Source organism: Orcinus orca, chromosome 2 (assembly GCF_937001465.1).
Source record: "Orcinus orca chromosome 2, mOrcOrc1.1, whole genome shotgun sequence".
Lineage (NCBI taxonomy): Eukaryota > Metazoa > Chordata > Mammalia > Artiodactyla > Delphinidae > Orcinus > Orcinus orca.
The window spans coordinates 19175465-19195711 of NC_064560.1; the positions used below are offsets into that span (position 1 = coordinate 19175465).

At 39.5% G+C, this 20247-nt stretch overlaps 1 protein-coding gene across 7 annotated transcripts in view; it reads left to right on the forward strand.

The window, feature by feature from the left end:
- The window catches only part of ANKRD26 (ankyrin repeat domain containing 26), a 93189-nt gene that overhangs the window by 9507 nt on the left and 63435 nt on the right, over positions 1-20247 (forward strand). For 6 of the 7 annotated variants that reach the window (XM_033439242.2, XM_033439243.2, XM_049706139.1 and 3 more), the window contains exons 4-11: positions 3877-3983; positions 7802-7872; positions 12467-12500; positions 14947-15019; positions 15905-15965; positions 16055-16254; positions 19593-19719; positions 20022-20083. In XM_033439242.2, the coding sequence (XP_033295133.1) occupies positions 3877-3983; positions 7802-7872; positions 12467-12500; positions 14947-15019; positions 15905-15965; positions 16055-16254; positions 19593-19719; positions 20022-20083 (735 nt within the window). Of the gene's footprint in view, positions 1-3876; positions 3984-5473; positions 5612-7801; positions 7873-12466; positions 12501-14946; positions 15020-15904; positions 15966-16054; positions 16255-19592; positions 19720-20021; positions 20084-20247 lie in introns of all 7 variants that reach the window. The other variant, XM_049706140.1, reaches the window with a different exon arrangement.

The following is a 20247-nucleotide window of genomic DNA, read 5'->3' on the forward strand; positions in this document are numbered from 1 at the left end:
TGAGGTGGGGGCTGGCTGCTTGCAGGGGCTCAGGGAATGGGTGCTGTTGGGGATGGATGGGAGGAGGAAGGAGACCCAGTACCCAGCAGGGAGAGCTGGGTGAGTGCAGGTGGCCAGGGCAGGCAGCAGGCCCTGAGCCCTCCAGGACCCCAGGTTCTAAGATTGGGGAAAGTGGGGCAGGTCGTGTTTGACACCCAGCAAGGGTGTTCACTTATGCTGGTGGCCATTTGGTCCACCATGTACACCTTGGGGTCTTCCACACTCAGCCTCGGGTGGCTCCTCAGCAGGGTTGTAGCTGTGCATGGGGAGCAGGTGATGGCGAAGCTGCTGTCCTGCTTTTTCTTTGGGATACACATTACCTCCTCCTGCTGCAGCCCCGCCAGGAACTCCCTCTGCTGACATAAATGGGGTCAGTTTTACATATTTGGAAGCTCAAGCATTCCCTGAGTGAAAATATTTTGAAATAACTTAATTATCTGAGATTTCACTTTAAATCATTATATTTCTAAAGAAGCATTAGAGGGTATAGCTTTCTTTTATGTGTCTATAGCAGATATTTGTGAAAACATTGCATTTGTTAAAGGTAAGACTTTTTTTTTCCCCCAAATATTTTTGCCCCCGCTCAAATTTTTTTCCTGATTAGTGTAAAACAACACAGAAATGCAAAACTTGCCTTGGAGATAGACTTTGTCCTAAAACTCAAACAAAACAAAAGCATTTTACAATAATAACAATCTTGCTGCTGTTGACAAGTTCCTATGTTATTAAAAAATGATTTATGTAAAAATGATTTCTCTCTCATTACCTAAGGCTTCAGAGGGAAAAAGGAAAAGGAAAAGGAGAGAGCAGTTGAAATATGCAGGCCGGGCTTCCCTGGTGGTGCAGTGGTTAAGAATCTGCCTGCCAATGCAGGAGACATGGGTTCGAGCCCTGGTCCAGGAAGATCCCACATGGCGCGGAGCAACTAAGCCCGTGAGCCACAACTACTGAGCCTACGCTCTGGAGTACGCGAGCCACAACTACTGAGCCCGTGCCCCCTAGAGCCTGTGCTCCGCAACAAGAGAAGCCACTGCAATGAAAAGCCTGCGCACCGCAAGGAAGAGTAGCCCCCGCTCACTGCGACTAGAGAAAGCCCATGCGCAGCAACGAAGACCCAACGCAGTCAAAAATAAATAAATAAATAAATTAATTAATTAAATAAATTTTAAAAAAAGAAATATGCAGGCCAATTTGGAAATTTGGCAGTTAGGAAGTGCCAAGAAGAGGTTTTTTGGGTTTTTTTTCCCCTTCAGTTTATGTATTTAGGCAAAGTTCTTTTCAGGTTTCGGGGATAATAATTCTTATTTTGGGAAAGAGCCTAAGTGAATTGTAACCTTTCCTAGAGATCAATTTTAGGAGGACTCAGAGGAAATCAGATTGGCAGTGAACGTGTGGTGATTAAATGGGAAATAAGGGAGAAGAACAAATAATTAACTGACATATTATCCTGTTTTGGCAGAAACAGCCACTTAGATAAGAGTCTAGACTCTGCTCTCAAATCTAGAATGTCTTGATGGGAAGTAAAGGGTTTATAAGTAATGAGATCAAGTTGCATTTTGAGTTTACTCGTCCCTGTTCTACCTATTTACCCAGAAAAATTAAATGTAGTTTTGGTGACTCTTATCTCTTACACTTTTCTTTTTTTTTTTCAAATCCTCAATTGAGAAAAGGAATTGGCCATGTGGGTAGGAGATGAGACTGACATGGTTGCTACACTAATTCTCAGCTAGAATTCTTCTCATGAACCACAGTCACCTGGGAGAACTTATAAAAAATTTACAAGCCTAGGCTCTCCCCTAAGATTTAGATTGAATAAATCTAGGAAGGCCCAGACATGTGTGTTTGGAAATATTTCCTCGAGATTCTGATACAGCCCTTGGTTAAGAACAATGGAATGGATGAGTGTGATTTATAAATTCACAGATCTCAAAAATAAGAAATCTCTAGAAGAGTTGGAGTTTGATAGATGCTACTTCCATCAACTCCCTCCTTTCCAACAATATTAGCCTGACTTTTATCTTTCTCTGCCTCTGTGATTGAGAAGGTAAAAGGGATATTATTGGCAATATCTATTGGCTTGAAGAATAACTCCTTTTTCCTTCCAACCACTAGTCATTCACTGGCACTCAGAGAGTCTCTAGAAATTTGCTTATGGTGAGTCATTTAATAAGTGGAGTATGAGCCTTTGCGATTTTTGCAGCTTTTGTTATCATCCAGGTCATTAGGTCAGCAGATGTTTATCACAAACAGGGTTCTCCTGACTGCAGTAACAGTAAAGCATGAGCCTTCTTTTGGTGAAAGCTGCATGACAGACTCTTGCAGTGTGTCTGTTAGGTTCACTGGGCCCTGGCATAAGCAAGATGATAGTTTTAAACAACAAAACCCATGAAGTTAGTAACAGTACAGGTAGGAATTGTTTTAATAATTTAGTTTCAGCAGTCTTATGAACTAATTATCCATTTGGTTAACATCAGGGAGAATTATAGAAATAGATTGTAGTGTTTTGGGGTTTTTTTGGGGGGTACGCGGGCCTCTCACTGTTGTGGCCTCTCCTGTTGCGGAGCACAGGCTCCGGACGCGCAGGCTCAGCGGCCATGGCTCACGGGCCCAGCCGCTCCGCGGCATGTGGGATCTTCCTGGACCGGGGCACGAACCCGTGTCCCCTGCATCGGCAGGTGGACTCTCAACCACTGCGCCACCAGGGAAGCCCATAGATTGTAGTTTTAACAGGCATTGGAAACATACTTGAAGTGGGTATTATGAATCTTAATAGCAATTTTTATTACATGTTGGGACCCACTTTTGTTTTGTAAAACACATGATACTAAAGAAAGGAAAGGTTTTACGTGCAAATATTTGCTTTATATCCACCCGTTTGGAAACACTCACAGCAAACATAAAAACACAAGTGGGCTATAGACTAAACGTGGCCCCTGGATGTGTTTAGCTTTTCTCCACAAATTGAGTCAGCATTTAAAATTTAGGAGACTCATGCAGAAATCTGCATTTCAGGCTTCTCTTAAGGAATCCAATCTGGTCCCCCTTGAGCCCATGCTGCTGTTTGGTCTGCCGTGCAAAGGGTGCCCCTTCTGTATGGTGCGCGTTCTCCGGTTTGCTGGCCTCACCTGGGTTCTTCACTTACTTGGGTCACCTACTTTGCCTCCATAAGCATCTGTGTTTCCAGTTCCTGTATTACAGTTTATTTTGATAAATATTTCTAGATTTTAAAACAGTCATTAATTTATAATCTATTTCATATTTTAAAAGAATCTCTTAAGAATGGGATTGAAATTTTCAAGTTAGACTTTATAAGTTTTTTTTAAAAAAACTCTTTTTCTTTACATGTTCATGTGAAGAATCATATTCCCATTGGAATGTCTGTAAACTTTATGAGGTTAATTGGTTATCGTTGGATAGGTTATGCATGTTGCAGACAATATTATATCTTTCTCCTCAGCATTGTTCCTAAAATATGCAGTTGATTTAATAGTTAAATGATTATCTCTGGAGGAGTGTTTAGAGTGTATAGACTAGTATAGAGCAATAAAATAACTCCAGTATACCTGATAAATACTGTGATAGAAGCAAAGATCCTTGGAACCGGTAAATGTTGGAAGTGAGTTTTAGAGAATGACTTTGCAGTTAATCATGTAAAGAAGTGAGGAGCATTTTAAAGAGAAGGAAGAAGCACAGCGTGGGTGAGAAGGAAGGGGCTCCTTTTTATTTACTTTCTATATTAGATGTTTAAGTTCAGAGAATCTATTATAAGTTTTAAAATTCAGTTTAGAAATATGTAACTTTGTACCTTCTGTATAAAGTGTTTCTGCTGTTTTACAGGAGGACCTCACACCACTTTTACTTGCTGTAAGTGAAAACAATCAGCACATGGTGGAATTTTTAGTAAAGAAAGAAGCAAATATACATGTAGTTGATAAGATGAAAAGGTACAGTAGTTCTTTTTCTTTTTAAAAACCTTAGTGCTGTTCTAGAGTGGTGACATTAAATTAGTAAGAAGAGGATTAATGTATAATCAACACATCATCAGGTCGAAAAGCAATTACTCTGACTGTGTATCATGAAAAATAATATATAGCAGGATTCATATTCCTTTATAATATTGACTGATATCATTTGCAACCTGATTTTTTTCTTTTTTTGGTCACACGATCTTATAATAGCTAAGGGATTTCGTATTAGTTTTATTAGCTTTATAAAATACGGATTCTACTTTTTAATTTACCTTATGACACAGTATTGAATTTCTTAATTCTTTTAGAATAATTTTTTAACCTCTACTTTGTATATATTTTTCCTTAAAAGATGCATGTCTTTGGGATGACTCTTTGCTTTAAATTACTTTCTTTGAAGAGTACTGATGTTATTAGGTTATCACTAAGTGATTGTTAATCACTATTACCAGATACTTTGGGCTCATCAGTTTTTATCCTTTTTCATTTGTAGTACTTTTTTTTTTTTGGGGGGGTGGTACGCGGGCCTCTCACTGTTGTGGCCTCTCCCGTTGCGGGGCACAGGCTCCGGACGCGCAGGCCCAGCGGCCACGGCTCACGGGCCCAGCTGCTCCGCGGCATGTGGGATCTTCCCAGACCAGGGCATGAACCCGTGTCCCCTGCATCAGCAGGCGGACTCTCAACCACTGCGCCACCAGGGAAGCCCCATTTCTAGTACATTTTGATGTTCTTATTTTTAATTGGTGAAGGTAGAAGGAAGAAAGATAGCTTTAATTGGATAAACATTTCCTTCAATGAAGACAAGTCATAGATGGGTGATAAGGAGGAAAGTGATGGGCTTTAGATTCAGACTGGGTTTAATTCCTAGTTTTCCTACTTACTAGGTGTATGACCTTGGGAACGTTACTTATTATCAGCAACTATGTTTCCTGATATGAAAAGGAGGATAGTAGTATATCCTTCAAGGGTGGTTGTGTGGAAGAAAGATTACATATATAGTATTTCATTTAGTGCCTAGCACATGCTTATCAGCAACATTAACTGCAACCATGACTATTTTTATTTCATTATTATTAATATTATTGTTTTAAGCCTGCAAATAGCTTCTCCTTAACCTGACCTCTAGCTGATTTTGAAGTATAATACAACAGACTAAGGAAGAAATGAGGAATTCTTCCTTTATATACTCACCTGCTTCAGATAAGTGACCCCAGCATAGTTTCTTGTCCATCAAGGACTTTAAATTAGCAATTTCTTCTACATGCCATCCGAGTGGGACAGGAGGCTTCTTTTTTGTCCCTTCATTTTAGCCTTGGAGGTAATTTACAAAGATGAACCCTTGAATATGTAAATGGTCAGTTCTGCATGGATGGGCAAGATATTAACTTGGTAAAGTATATCAAATTAGCTGTTAAAGTAAGTTAGCTAAAGTTCCTAAGGGTGAAGTTATCTCTCTGTTATTTTAGAACAGCTCTCATACTTGCTGTAAACTATGAATCAACAAATATAGTCAGGCTTCTTCTTCAGCAAGGTATTGATGTCTTTTCTCAAGATATCTATGGATGGACCGCAGAAGAATATGCTCTTATTAGTGGTTTTAATATGTAAGTGTTTACATTAAAATGCTAGTTATCACTAAACTGTGGTTAAAAATAATTTAACTGTTACTTGTTATGTGACAGGTGAGAGTTCTCGTTTGGTGCAAGCAGCTTGGGAATGGTGGTGAGATGTTCCCCATCATCAGCTGGAAACCAGCCGAAAGGCCAGACTAGTTAGATGTAGCAGTGGGCACAGGGTTCTTTATCTCAGGACTTTAAGACTTTATATCCTTAAAGATCCTCACATTATCCATTTCATTCCAAGTGTAACCCCTATGCATGGGGTACAAGTAGTGTCACAGCTCTGATTTTTCTAACTTGGTGTTTGGGTCTTGAAGTGTTTAGTTCAGCAGACTATCCTATATTTTCTCTTGGGGACTTACTTCTATACTCTCCCTCTTAAATTTTGCAAGAAGTTAAGGGATTCCCTAAGATCAAAGAGACAGTCCTCTTCCACAAGTCATTTGGAGGGGGAAAAAAGGGCATTCTCATCATTCTGTTGATTGCATTGATTCTATTGCTGCAGTGTTGCTACTAAAACTGGTCTTAGCAGGGTCTCCTTGGCAGCTGGATCTGGAGTCTGGATGTTGCTCTATAAAGACCTTTAATAACTTTAAAAGAAAAAAGAAACTGGTCCTGCAGTCGGGTCACGATCGACCTTTGCTCCCGGGATGCCCTTGCTGATCCAGATTCCTCAGTCTTCATGGCGATGCACACTTAGACTTCAAAGTGACAACTTTTTTAGTTCTCATACATATGCCTGTAGCTCAGCCACTGTTCCAAAGCACCAGCACCCAGTTCTGGCACCTGGGCCTCCTAGCTTTAGCCGCACACACCCTCCCCGACACACTCAAAAACCTTATGTAGAGCCCACATCTTAGCCCAGATCTTCACGATGAGTTACCCTTTGAGGCTCTTACTTGTCTTTTCTGCTAGCAGATGTCAATGGGAACTGTTTTAGGCTTTCTGAGAGGTTCAGATGCTCCTGCTGGGAGAGAGCTGACTTTCCTTTTTCCTTTGTTACCAGACCTGAACCTCAAGGCTGCTTTCTATCCTGTGGGGCACTTTTTCTTAGGTCGTGGAAGGTCCCATATCCTCCTCCTCAGAGGAGTGGGTGCCAGCTTGCCTGAGACCCCGTAACTGAGGTTGGCCCCTCAAGTGATCTGTGTTCCATGATAATGAAAATCTTCTAAATGATTTACATCTGCCTCAACCTTCCAAGTATTTTCAGATTCTGCCTCATAAGGAACCCATTCACCAGAAATCCCTGAATCTCAAGTAGGTTAGTTGACATTAGGAGAGGTAAGTCCTGTCCAGGACTTGTCAGCATCCACTGTAAAAGTAGGCTTATGTCTTCCAAGTGAATTGGAGAGGAACGTGGAGCTTAAGCATCATTCTAAGAAAGATCTGTTGGTTCAGAGTTTGAGTAGGTAGAGAAGGAGTAGTAGTGGTCCAAGCCAGGTCTGACCTTTGATTAGTTTTCTACTCTTGGTGCGATTAGCTGCGATAATGGGGGACAGTTATGTTATCTAATTTAATGAGGTCATATATTTATAAATACATTCAGTTACAAATTATAGAATAGCCGAGAGTCCTTGAATTACAAAGCACAAAGAAAGGACAGCTAATCACCCTGATTACTGACATTTTTCCTGAAAACTGCAACATTAGAATGTTAAACCTATGAAAAGACACACACATTGGGTTTTTAATATGATTTTTTAAAGTTAATTTATATATTATTTATTTTTGGTTGCATTGGGTCTTTGTTGCTGTGCGCGGGCTTCCTCTGGTTGTGGTGAGCGAGGGCTACTCTTTGTTGCAGTGCGCGGACTTCTCATTGCGGTGGCTTCTCTTGTTGTGGAGTTCGGGCTCTAGGCGTGTGGGCTTCAGTAGTTGCGGCGCATGGGCTCAGTAGTGGCTCGTGGGCTCTAGAGCTCTGGGTCAGTAGTTGTGGCGCACGGGCTTAGTTGCTCCGTGGCATGTGGGATCTTCCCGGACCAGGGCTCGAACCCGTGTCCCCTGCAATGGCAGGCGGATTCTTAACCACTGCACCACCAGGAAAGTCCCACAATTGAAGTTTTGATAATAGCTCTGACATTGTCTGAAGTGATCTAAGAATTTAATATATTTGGTAATTGTTTTTCATATTAGTATTAAAATAGTAATATTATTTATCACATTTTTAATACATAGCAATCGCCAACTGATTTCTGAATATAAAGAAGAAAAGAGACCTAAAACTCCTTCTCAAAATAGCAACCCAGGTAAGACGTCTGATAGTGAATTACTCTTGGTGACCCTACCATAGATAAAGTAAGAGTGGGGAAGTTTTAATAATGAAAAAGCAATGAAAAAAACCAGTGTGTAAACTGCATGTATATTTTTATTTTTTTAATTAATTTCTTAATAGTCTAGTATTCAGAATTGTTTAAGAAGTTAATTGTAGGTAATTTAAAATCAGAGACAGTATTGCCTGAAAAGAAATCCACATATTTAATCATGGCGCCTAAAATTCCATATTATATCTTTGTGTAAATAAGAAAAAAGATTTTTCGGTTAGTATGTTGTATGTTTCCTCTATAATCACATGAATATTAGTTATTGTATAGTGATTAGCCTCACTAAAAACGTTACCAACTTTAAGCCTGGGAACTCAACAGTACCTTCCTGGTACTTTAAACAGATGGCAAACAAGAAGAACTGCAAAGCTGAGCCAGTGTGCAGCGTACCAAGAAGAGATTATTTTTGAAAGATACCTACTGATAGTACAGAAGTCAGAAAAGCAACGCCTGATAGAGAAGCACTGGTTATTTTCCATATTATTGTACCAGCGAGGTCTCACTATTACCAACTTCATTCCTCACAAGTCCAAACAGAGTGAGATAGGCTGACTTCATCAGAACCAGATGTTTCTTCTGTGTGTTGGATAATTGTCATGACAGTATAATTTTGTTAGAACGAGATGCTCTGTTGCCATTAGTTAAAGGATTATCATAATATTCAAATAGCCCAACTGGAGACTCAGCAAATTCTAATAAAAGCACAAAAATACTTCACATTAAGAAAAACACTATTGTGTTCCCTAGATGTGGCACCTAGCGCGTTGTACAATCTGTATGAGGACACCTCTAACATAGTAGACCTCTGTCCATCAAAGAACTTCTGTAGGTTGGTTTTACACGTTAGAGGAGGTACAGAGATAAAATAGAGCTTTGGTCTTCAAGGTGCTCATAATAGAGTTGTCCCTGGTTAATTTCTGTATTTTTTTAAATGGAATTTTCAAAGAACACATTTATTTATTTGTCCACAAATTAACTATCAAGTATCTTTTAGGTACTAGGCACTATTCTGATGTCACAGGATGCAAACATGTAAAAAACACAGTCCTTGGGCTTCCCTGGTGGCGCAGTGGTTGAGAGTCCACCTGCCGATGCAGGGGACACGGGTTCGTGACCCGGTCCGGGAGGATCTCACATGCTGCGGAGCGGCTGGGCCCGTGAGCCATGACCTCTGAGGCTGCGCGTCCGGAGCCTGTGCTCCACAGCGGGAGAGGCCACAACAGTGAGAGGCCCACGTACCACAAAAAAAAATAAAACGAAACAAAACAACAACAACAAAAACACAGCTCTTGCCCTCCAGGAGCTTGTTATTATAATGATCATTTTCATTATTTAGTATACTTTATTCTGTGCTTACTATGTCCCAGAGCCCACTAGGAGTTTATAAATTGTCTTTATGTATTTTTTTAAATTGGTGTTTCATATATGCCAGATATTTTAAGTCCATGGTGAGGGATTCGAGTTTTAAAAAGTGCATGGACGTTAAGGTAAGCGTGCAGAGTGAGAAGTTTGCCAGGTAAAGAGGCAGAAGGACAGCGTTTGGCTGGAGGAACAGCTATCAAGATCACATGTTTTGCAGAAAGAACAGCAGTGCACAGGCTAAGATGTACGAGTGGACTTGGCAGGATTTATGAGCAGTTCAGTTTTGCTGGTGCAGAAAGGGTGCTGTGGGGATGGTTGGTAAAGAACACTTGAGGAGGGGCTGGAGAAAAGTAGGGCAGGCACTGAGCTCCACAGCGGGACAAAGGGAAGGTCTCCTGGGGACAATCTGAGTCACATACTGCAGGGATCCTCCTCTAGGAATTTGAGTACCAGCCAATAACGAAAAGATGTCAGTAGAATTATAAAGCCCTTAACTGAGGACTGAGGGTCTTGAGATGGAGGGAAGTAGCATTATTCCACATAGATCAGTTTCTTTTTTTTTTTTTTAATATTTATGTTTTTTGGCTGCGTCAGGTCTTAGTTGTGGCGTGCAGGCCCCTTGTTGCAGCGTGTGGCCTTCTCTCTAGTTGTGGCGCGTGGTAGATCAATTCCTATATTTGTTCATCTGAGTGTGCTAAATAAAACTCTCATTCAAAATAAAAACTGAAAAGGAAAAACAAAAAAAAGAAAAGTAGGAGAGAATGGTGGTGATGTTGCAAAAATTTTTTTAAATGAAAAATTCAAGGAGGGAGTATCAATTATATCAAGTAAAATTACTGAAAAGAAAGTTGGATTTAACTCTTAAAAGTTCTTTGGTGGTAACCTTTTCATAAGGACAATTTAAGAGTCATAACATCTACTTTTTACATGAGTGGTACTTCTGATGTCCAAATATGGAAAAATTATCACATCTACCAAGGTCCTACCTAAGTTTTTCACAACAGCGGCAGCTGCCCACCCAGGGTCAGCAAAAACAGTCTGGCCTGGTGAGTACGCTTGCCCGCGTCTTCCCAGAGTTGTCAAAACCTGGGAGTGGGACTTCCCTGGTGGTCTAGTGGTTAAGACTCCTTGCTTCCACTGCAGAGGGCATGGGTTTGATCCCTGGGGAACTAAGATCCTGCATGCCACTCGGTGTGGCCACAAAAACAAAAACAAAACAAAAAACCTGAGAGTCAACTGTGAGGAATTAAACGCTGCTTAGTTGGAGAAAATTAACTGATCTTTTCATTTTCTTTATAGGAACTTGCATACTTTAGAACATATTATCAATCATCAGAATTCTTTGGTTTTTTTCTGGTTGAAATAGGATTGTTGCTTGTTTCAATTAGTCTCTGACGTCACTGTTTCATCTATCCCTTTTACGCCTTTATTCAAATGGATATAGAAATACAGGAATCTCCAAGGCAAATATCAAGAAAAACAAATTTGAGGAAGGTTATTCTGTGAAATAACCTGACTGTAATCACATATAACACATCAACCCAAATAATACAGACTTCATGTCAACAATGCACCTGTTTGAGAGGTTCCCCAAACCACACCAGGTTTGGCTCTTCCATAGAACTCCCAGGACTCAGCATGTGGTTGTACTCATGCTTGTGATTTATTACAGTGAAAGAATACCAAGCAAAATTAGCAAAGGGAAAAGGCGCGCGGTGCGAAGTCTGCAGGACACCAGGCGCAAGCTTGCAGGTGTCCTCTCCCTGTGGAGTTACTGCATGTACTTCATTCCCCCAGCATCAGATTATGACAACACGTGTGAAATGTTGTCCAGCAGTACCAGAGTCTCTCCCTCCCTCCTTCCCTCCCTCCCTTTTTTTGTTCATCAGCTTAAGATACGATGACATATGCCTTACAAGCTGAAGAAGCATGATTTCTATAATCATTTGCCACATAATGGGAAGGGTTGAGAAAAATGACATCCCTCACGACTACACAGCACAAACTGTTTGGACCGTGCTGCTCTATGTGGTGGGTCCAGATAGACTCTTGAGCAATGGAAGGACACAGTCTCAAGAGATTATACTTTTAAAATGTATATATATTTCAAACTTAAAAAAAATTCAACTTCTCCATCCTTACCATCCAGTTGACCCCATTTGCCCTTCCCTGCCTCCCTTTCAGGAGATTATCCTTTATAAAACTGGAATTACAAAGTCTTTCATGCTTATCTTGCAATTGGAAATAGGGCCAGAAAGAGTTTGTTTCCTGTGTTTTGCCGTGCTCTAAAGTACAGTGCCTGTAGACCAGGCTTCCTTGTGACAGGGCGTCTTTACCCTGAACTGAAGAGCCGGAGAAGTTGTGTTACGTGATGGCAAAATACATATATTCTCTATGCAGTGCTCTGAGTGATGGAAGTCCAGAAATATCATGCTATTTAAGTTTGCTATTGTCAGTTTATGGTACTGATTCTACTAATGATATCATTTTCTGTCAGTCTCACAGTTTGGTTAGGATTATGGTCATTGTAAACAGCACTTCACTTTTAGGTATCAAATTTTGATAAGTACTGTTCCTTTTTTTTTTTTTTTGCATTTGATAAATGTAAAGGTGGGGAAATGGCTCTCATGCATAATTGCCTAGCAGTGGTATAATCAGCATTCACTCTAGTATACTCTCCAGGTGTGGTTCCAAAGGAATACTTTTTTTTTTAAATTAATTAATTAATTATTTTTATTTTTGGCTGCGTTGAGTCTTCGTTGCTGCACGCGGGCTTTCTCTAGTTGCGGGAGTGGGAGCTAACCTTTGTTGCATCACGCGGGCTTCTCATTGTGGTGGCTTCTGTTGCAGAGCACAGGCTCTAGGCGTGCAGGCTTCAGTAGTTGCAGCACGTGGGCTCAGTAGTTGTGGCTCGCGGGCTCTAGAGCACAGGCTCGGTAGTGTGGCGCATGAGCTTAGTTGCTCCACAGCATGTGGGATCTTCCCGGATCAGGGCTCGAACCCGTGTCCCCTGCACTGGCAGGCGGATTCTCGACCACCGCGCCACCAGGGAAGCCCGCAGAGGAATCCTTTTTAACAAAGCATCAGTCTTACACTTTTAATATTCTGTACTTTTCTATTGTTGATTTAAAATGTGTTTTACTTTTTCCTTTCATAGTGGATGAGAGTTCTGAAGAAGAGTCTTTAAGCAGGTAGGATTTTATGGATTTTTAAAACTTGTGTGTTTAACTAAGGGAACATGGAGAAAAGAAACTAATGTTTGTTGAGTGTTCTACTCTGGGTTAAACACTGTATTATGTGCTTAAATTTGTTACATCATAAAGTCATCACAACCGCTTTGCAAAGTAGCTGTGCTATATAGCTTACTTTATTAATTAGGCAGCTGTGGTTTGGAGAGCTTGGTTAATTGACCCATGATTCCATAGTCAACAAGTTGCTGACCTGTGATGTGACGGTCAGCCCCAGATCCACTCTCATGTCCCTCAGCAGAGATTGATAAGTACCCGTGTAGCACTGGGGTCAAGATACAGACCCAAATCAGATCAACTCAGAAAGTCAAATTTAGTTATGTATTAACTCTGATTTAGAGTTTTCCTAAGAAACCTGGTTAGTCCAAGCCTTTGTCCTGATATATTTGACAATTGCAGTGGTAACTAGTACCTTGTATTTACCATTAAGGTGTTATGGCAGATCTCAGGTAGCTGAGGCCTCAGAACCATAGGGTTTTATACAAGCAAGACCTCATTAGGCAGGTCTTCTTAGATATAACGATGTCTACTCTCCTTAAGGTGAATTAGTTTTCTATAAGAGAAGAGTATCTGCCTATAGACCATGTTATGTTAATTGAATTCAACATCTACATAGAGCATCTGTCTAGTTGATTTCTCTACTTACTGCCTTCCCAGTCTGGTTTTGGTTTTCCCTTCAGGGTAGTACCCTTGCCTGGTTTTCTGAAGTTTTTTCTTTTTTCCTAGAGTCTTTTTTCTTTTCTTTTCTTTTCTTTTAAATAAATAAATTTGTTTATTTTTGGCTGCATTGGGTCTTCGTTGCTGCGTGCAGGCTTTCTCTAGTTGCGGCGAGCAGGGGCTACTCTTCGTTGTGGTGCACGGGCTTCTCATTTCAGTGGCTTCTCTTGTTGCGTAGTGCTCGGGCTTCAGTAGTTGTGGCACGTGGGCTCAGTAGCTGTGGCTCATGGACTCTAGAGCGCAGGCTTAATAGTGTGGCGCATGGGCTTAGTTGCTCCGGGGCATGTGGGATCTTCCCAGACCAGGGCTCGAACCCGTGTCCCCTGCATTGGCAGGCGGATTCTTAACTACTGTGCCACCAGGGAAGTCCCGAGCCCATCCTTGATTCAGGAATCATTGCCTTCACAGGCTGAAATCTTAAAGGTTGGAGGCTGCTATGGAGCAGGCCTCAGGGGTGAGGCACAGGGGTGATTTGGGAGGGGAGCCTATAGGAAGGAAGATATTTAGGCAGTACATAGGGAAAGAGAGGCACAGCTGCCAGGACTCTGTTTCTACAGCACTGTCTCTGCTTGGGGATCTGAGTGCCTATGAGGGTTTTTAAGAGCTAGCTATTTATGTGGACCTGAATAAGGCAGGACCTCTATAGGAAAACTAAGTAGACTTTATAATTTTTTATGTTTTAATCTCTCTGGGAATAGTTTAACATATAAATTAAACATATAAATTTGTTCTTTGACTTTTGTACATTTAACTTTCAAACATTTCAGGGGACTCCCTGTACTGTTTTAGAGTAAAGGGGAGGAATGGGGCCTTCTTTTTTTTTTTTAAATAAATTTATTTATTTATTTATTTAATTTTTGGCTGTATCGGGGTCTTCATTGCTGCGCGCGGGCTTTCTCTAGTTGCGGCGAGTGGGGGCTACTCTTCGTTGTGGTGCGCGGGCTTCTCATTGTGGTGTCTTCTCTTGTTGCAGAGCATGGGCCCTAGGCGTGCGGGCTTCAGTAGTGGTGGCGTGTGGGCTCAGTAGTTGTGGCTCGTGGGCGCTAGAGTGAAGGCTCAGTAGTTGTGGTGCATGGGCTTAGCCGCTCCGCGGCATGTGGGATCTTCCTGGGCCGGGGCTCGAACCCATGTCCCCTGCATTGGCAGGTGGATTCTTAACAACTGTGCCATCGGGATAGCCCGGGCGGCCTTCTTTAATAAGTGGTTTCCCTGCTGGAGAACCAAGACTGCCATTTTTGACGGACACAGATTAGTCTTTGAACCAGGCACGGACAATGGAGAAGGAACAGCATATCCTTCTACTTTGTTTTAGGTCATCAGGTTTGTTCCAGTTCAGGTAAACAAAAGTTATGTTACCCATTAATTGGGTTTTCAGTTCAGGTTTTAGGACTTTTGGTGGAAACAAATTATTCTCAGGCTCTGCCAGTATATTGGCTGTCACCCTTTGTTATGGGAACTAAGAATGGGTCTTAGCTAGATATTTCATAGGTCGGGAGAGATGGAAGCAGAAATAGGTAACTAAAAGCTTTTCTAAAACAGAGGCCACATTTTAATGATGTCAAGAAACGTCATTTAATATATAGACAACCAACCTTTCACTTGATTTTTGTTTGTTTGTTTTTGGTTAAAGAAATGAAGTCACTCATTTTTGTTATACATTTTTGCTCTGAAGGCTTTCCAACAAACCTGGTGTTGATGATTCATGGCCTACATCAGACGATGAAGACTTAGATTTTGATACCAAGGTAAAGTTCTCTCCTGTGAAATTAGTTTTCCTGCTTTGAATTTAGTTTTGTGTAGTATTAACTTCTAAAGTTTAGCAGTGGTCTACCTCTCATTGTTTTATGTTTGTAATAGAAAGTTGGTCAGAGCAAACCATTTTATAAAAATATGACTAGTTGAATTTTTTTTTTACTTTGCTAAGTACTGAAGGTCGGGGCTGAAGAGAAAATGGGCTGGGAAGTAGATAGTGACAGGAAAAGTGTATTGGGAAGCACTTTCCCACAAGGGAGGAAATACGAAATTTGGTCAAGCATAAGGATTCTTACTGTGACTTTTCAGCCATACTGACATGATTTATATAATACTCATGCTTAAATGAAATCTTTAGTGGATACAGTTACTTACTGAAATAATCATAGAATTTTCCTGGGGCCTTTCAGTTCCAAAACGATATAGCATATATCATCTAGTTCTTTTTTCTTGGACAATTTTTATTTTGGTATCATAGAGTTGCTAGGAGAGAGCTTTTTTTTTCTCTGTTTCTGTCTTTGGTTCTGCATTAAGCCTAAAATAACAGTTGAAATTATGGAAATTTAGAAATTAAAATTCTGTTTCTCAAAATCCATATTAGGAAGGGATTTTGCTGTGTTTTCTGAAGCATTCCATTAAGCGTATATTCAGGGAATTCCCTGGTTGTCCAGTGGTTAGGACTCCACGCTCTCACTGCCAAGGACCCAGGTTCAATCCCTGGTTGGGGAATTAAGATCCCGCAAGTGGAGCAGGATCTTAGTTCCCCGACCAGGGGTTGAACCTGCGCCCACTGCAGTGGAAGCATGGAGTTTTAACCACTTGATCGCCAGGGAATTCCCAATACTTCTTATTCTTAAAGCTCTTGTTTTCTTCTCTAGAATGTCCTGAAACCAAGCTTAACAAAGCTAATGAGTGCTTCTCGGCAATCCAAGAAAAACAGTAAGTTATTTGAAGGCTGTCCTTCTTGTGTTATTCACTGATTTGAAATTATGGATGTTCTCATGTACTTCACTTTGTTTTCACTATAGTAGAAGCAAAATGTGGCATCGTGAGGCCAGAGAAGAGAACCTTCTTTGAGGACAATAGTTCTGATAGTGAAAATGAAGATGTGGTCGAAACCTTTCCCAAACCATCAGTCAGACTCCAAGGTGTCTCTCATCCTGCTTTCCCATCACCTGAACCTCTCCCAAAACCTCTCAAGTGTTTAGCAGGCCTTGGTCTTACAAAGGTAAGTTGTTCTGTTTTGTTTTTAACTTTTTTTTTTCTGTGCTTTTTCACATACCAGACGCCTGATTCTTACAGCGATGAAAAGAATCCCTTACAGAAATGGAATTCCTCAAGATCACGATAGAAAACAGTGTAACAACAAGAGCAACATATGTGCAGGATTGAGATTTATGAACGTTGGTGGCAGTAAACCATTCTGAAGTATGCCATTATGAAAGGAAAGAATTAGAAAGCAACTAGAAAGAACAGCTAGATGAATATGAAGATGGGGAGGGGGATGAAGGGGAAGAATTCATTTAAGAAGGACAAGATGAATTTAAAGATTGAATGAGGGTCAAGATGAGAGAGATTATTATACAAACACAACAGAAATAGTGGGGTTAAGTGAGAGCAGGAACTCTATAAAATATGATAGAAATTATTTCAAATTCAAATTAACAAGAGAAAGTCAGGTCATGGGAAAAAATGCTCGTACTCTTTTGAATGACATAGTTGATTTTTATGAAGAACTGAAAGAGAATTGGATCCTTACCTTTTTTGATTGTTGTTTTTTAATTGAAGTATAATTGATTTACAATATTGTGTTAGTTTCAGGTGTACAGCAAAATGACTTGGTTATACATATGTATGTATCTATATTATTTTTTTTTCAATTCTTTTCCATTATAGTTTATTACAAGGTATTGAATATAGTTCCATGTGGAAGTTAGTTTTAATCTGAAGTTTTTTCCTTTTTAAAAAATTCTCACTTTTAAATTAATAAGGTTATGTCTTATATTTAATCTAGCAAAAGCTTTGTTCATAGATAATGCAAGATGAGCTCTGTTTTAGGCCTTATCAGGTTTATTTTGAATTAAGAATTTTTGGCCCTTCTCCTTCTTGTGGTTTCTTACTTACTGTTTGGTATATACTTAACTTACTTAACTAATTTATCTTACTGTTTGGTATCATCTTGGTAGGCGTTTTAGATCTTTTTGAGAATAGACAGAGAGGAAATAAATAAGTATTTTATCTAGTTTTTCACTAAGATTATAATTTCTAATTATGTAAATGAGGTTCTTAATTTCACGTCATTAAATGAGAAAATTTTAAACTGCCACAGTCTTAAAGAAAAAAATATAGAAATCTTTTTTTCTGGAGAGATTCTGATTTATCTTTTCCTAGTAATATCTGTACATAATGGGCACATATACACGCATCAAATGAATGAAATCACAATTTATGATTTTTTTCTAATATAAACTACTTATTATTATAAAATAATAAGGAAGGAAAAATTACCAGCAGAGTGTACAAAATTATCTCTGGAAGACAATTTTTTACTTTTTAAAATATCTCCAGCCATAGGTACATTTCATGTTATTCTTGAGAAACTTTATTAACTTCAGTATTTATAGTTAAACTAGCATGTAAATATTTTGTTATACAAGTTAAACTAACATGTAAATTCTTTCATATCTAAAACTCAGGAATCCTGGTTACTTGATTTTTTAGTCCCTTTGTTCTTCCCTCGTGTGAATATTGGGTCCTGTTTGTTAATCATAGATGTATCTGAGAACTTTTAAATCTCTAACTTGGATAATCATAGTTTTACTAATTTTTTTTAGTACTAAATCATTTCCCCAATCTTTAACTGCCATTCTATAAGGCGTAGATAGGAAGAGTTATTAGCGTGCTGTTCACAGGTGAATAAGAAAATCATGTGAATTTTAAAATAGGGTTTTATGTTTCTTTCGTACATCATAATAGTACTTAAAAATGCCTTATAATTCCATAATCACATAAACATTCTCTTCTACAATTTTTTTTTTTTTTTTTTTTTTTGCGGTACACGGGCCTCTCACTGTTGTGGCCTCTCCCGTTGCGGAGCACAGACTCCGGACGCGCAGGCTCAGCGGCCACGGCTCACGAGCCCAGCCGCTCCGCGGCATGTGGGATCTTCCCGGACCGGGGCACGAACCCGTGTCCCCTGCATCAGCAGGCAGACTCTCAACCACTGTGCCACCAGGGAAGCCCGATTCTACAATTTAAAACTTGTCTTTTAAGATTCATTTTTGAAAAGGAATCTTCTCGTAGTCTCTTGAGTTGGTGTTTTACAATTAAATCTTTTCATTAAACTTAAAAATGCTTATTGCTATTATATCCCAGAAATGAATATTTGCACATATTCATGAAAGAGTATATTTTATATCCTTAAACAAATGTTGCAATATATAATCGAAAAATTGAAGCTCATAGTTTTCTTCCCCAGTCTTGTTTATATTTTCAAAAGTTCAGAACTCTGCATAGGTTTGCATCATTTAATTATACCAGGTTAGTATATTTTACAGATATTTATCTTAACATCATATGCTTTTCCTGAACAAGTTTATCTATTACTAATCCAAATGCATTTATCCAAATCTTTCTTCTAAGTCCCCTGGGTGCCTCAAATTTCTTATGCCCCAAGCTGGAGACATTGTCCCTGATGCTTTCCTCTTTCCTGACTCTTTGTAAGCTACTCTGTCATCTGTCTTCCCCATCCTAGTAGATAACATCACTGAAATACCGAAGCAGGAAAAATCCTGGACTCCATCCCTCCCTGAAATCACCGCATCCTGTTGCTCATCAAGTTCAGTATTTTCTACCTGCTTACCATTTTTCATTTCCTATTACTTTCTCACTTATAATTTTGAAATGCTCTTTTCTAGTTTTGCTCCCCTGATGTTCATCTTTATGTTGCTGCCAGAGTGACCTTTCTAAAATATATTTGTGAAGATGTAACTCCTCTACTTATGTAGTGGATCCCCATCACGTGAAGGAGAAAGTTCATGTTCTAGGAGGACACTTGCTTTTTTTGGTTTGGCTCTGATCCTCCAGTTTTGTCTCTCATTACCATTCCCGGTAACTGTGTTCTAGTTTTCCACGTGACTTGTTATGTTGTTTCACGCCTCGTCCTTTTGCTCAGGCTGCCCTTTCTAGAATCCCCTTCACATCCCCGCTCTACACTGTGTCTGTCTTTTAAGACACAGACCTGTCTTTGCAGCATTTCCTGAGCTACCCAGATACAGCTGACTCCTCTTTCCTTTGTGCCCTTCCTGTACTCTGTTCACATCAATTGTAGAGCTTTTGAATGATACTTTTCTGTTCTTATTTGTTTTCATGTAGCTCTACTTCTCCTAGAATACAAAGCAGAATCGGTCTTCTATTTATATTTCCAGCTTTTCTCCCAGGATAGTGCCTATGATTTGATAGATCCAGTAAATGTTTGTTGTCTTACTGATTGATTGAATGACCAAATGAATGAATATGATGTTTTCTGGAATTAGGTGTTTGTTTTATTTTGTTTTGTTTTTATAGGAAGGAGCAACAAATCCAGAGATTGGAGAAAAAGAAAATGATACTGATGTTGAAAGTGCTCCACAAGAGCAAACAGATCATAACAATTTGACTTCTTTTGATGGAGCACACAAAAATAATAGGAGTGGTAAGTTAGTGAATTTTTATGAATTTTTTTCTATGCTTAAAGGCTAGTATAAAAACATCTGAAGTGTGTAGATCCAAATATACTATCCATTTCTTTTTAAGTATGTTTCTTTTGCTCTGTTTCTTCAGAAGTATCCCAACTACTACCAACTTTTTCTTCCTGAAAATGCCTCAACCCTCTGAAATTCTTTTCTGCTACTTTATTTGATTTAAATATTTGTGGGTGGAGATAGACTTATACAGGTATTTAAAATTCATAGTAGTAAATGTTCTCATTAATGGCTCTGTGGCTGCATTTTACAGATATGATGTCAGCATTAGGATTAGGAGAAGAGGAAGGTATAGAATCACCTTGGGATTCTGAGGTACTGTCCTCTATTATTATTATTTTTTTTATTTTAAAATATAAGCACTGAGTGATGTTAAAACATAAAAGGGAGGATGCTTTGACTTTACTTTCTCACCTTTGCATTTGCCCATCAAAATTTTTTCCTTATATTTTTAACCTGTAATTAATTAAATAATTGTG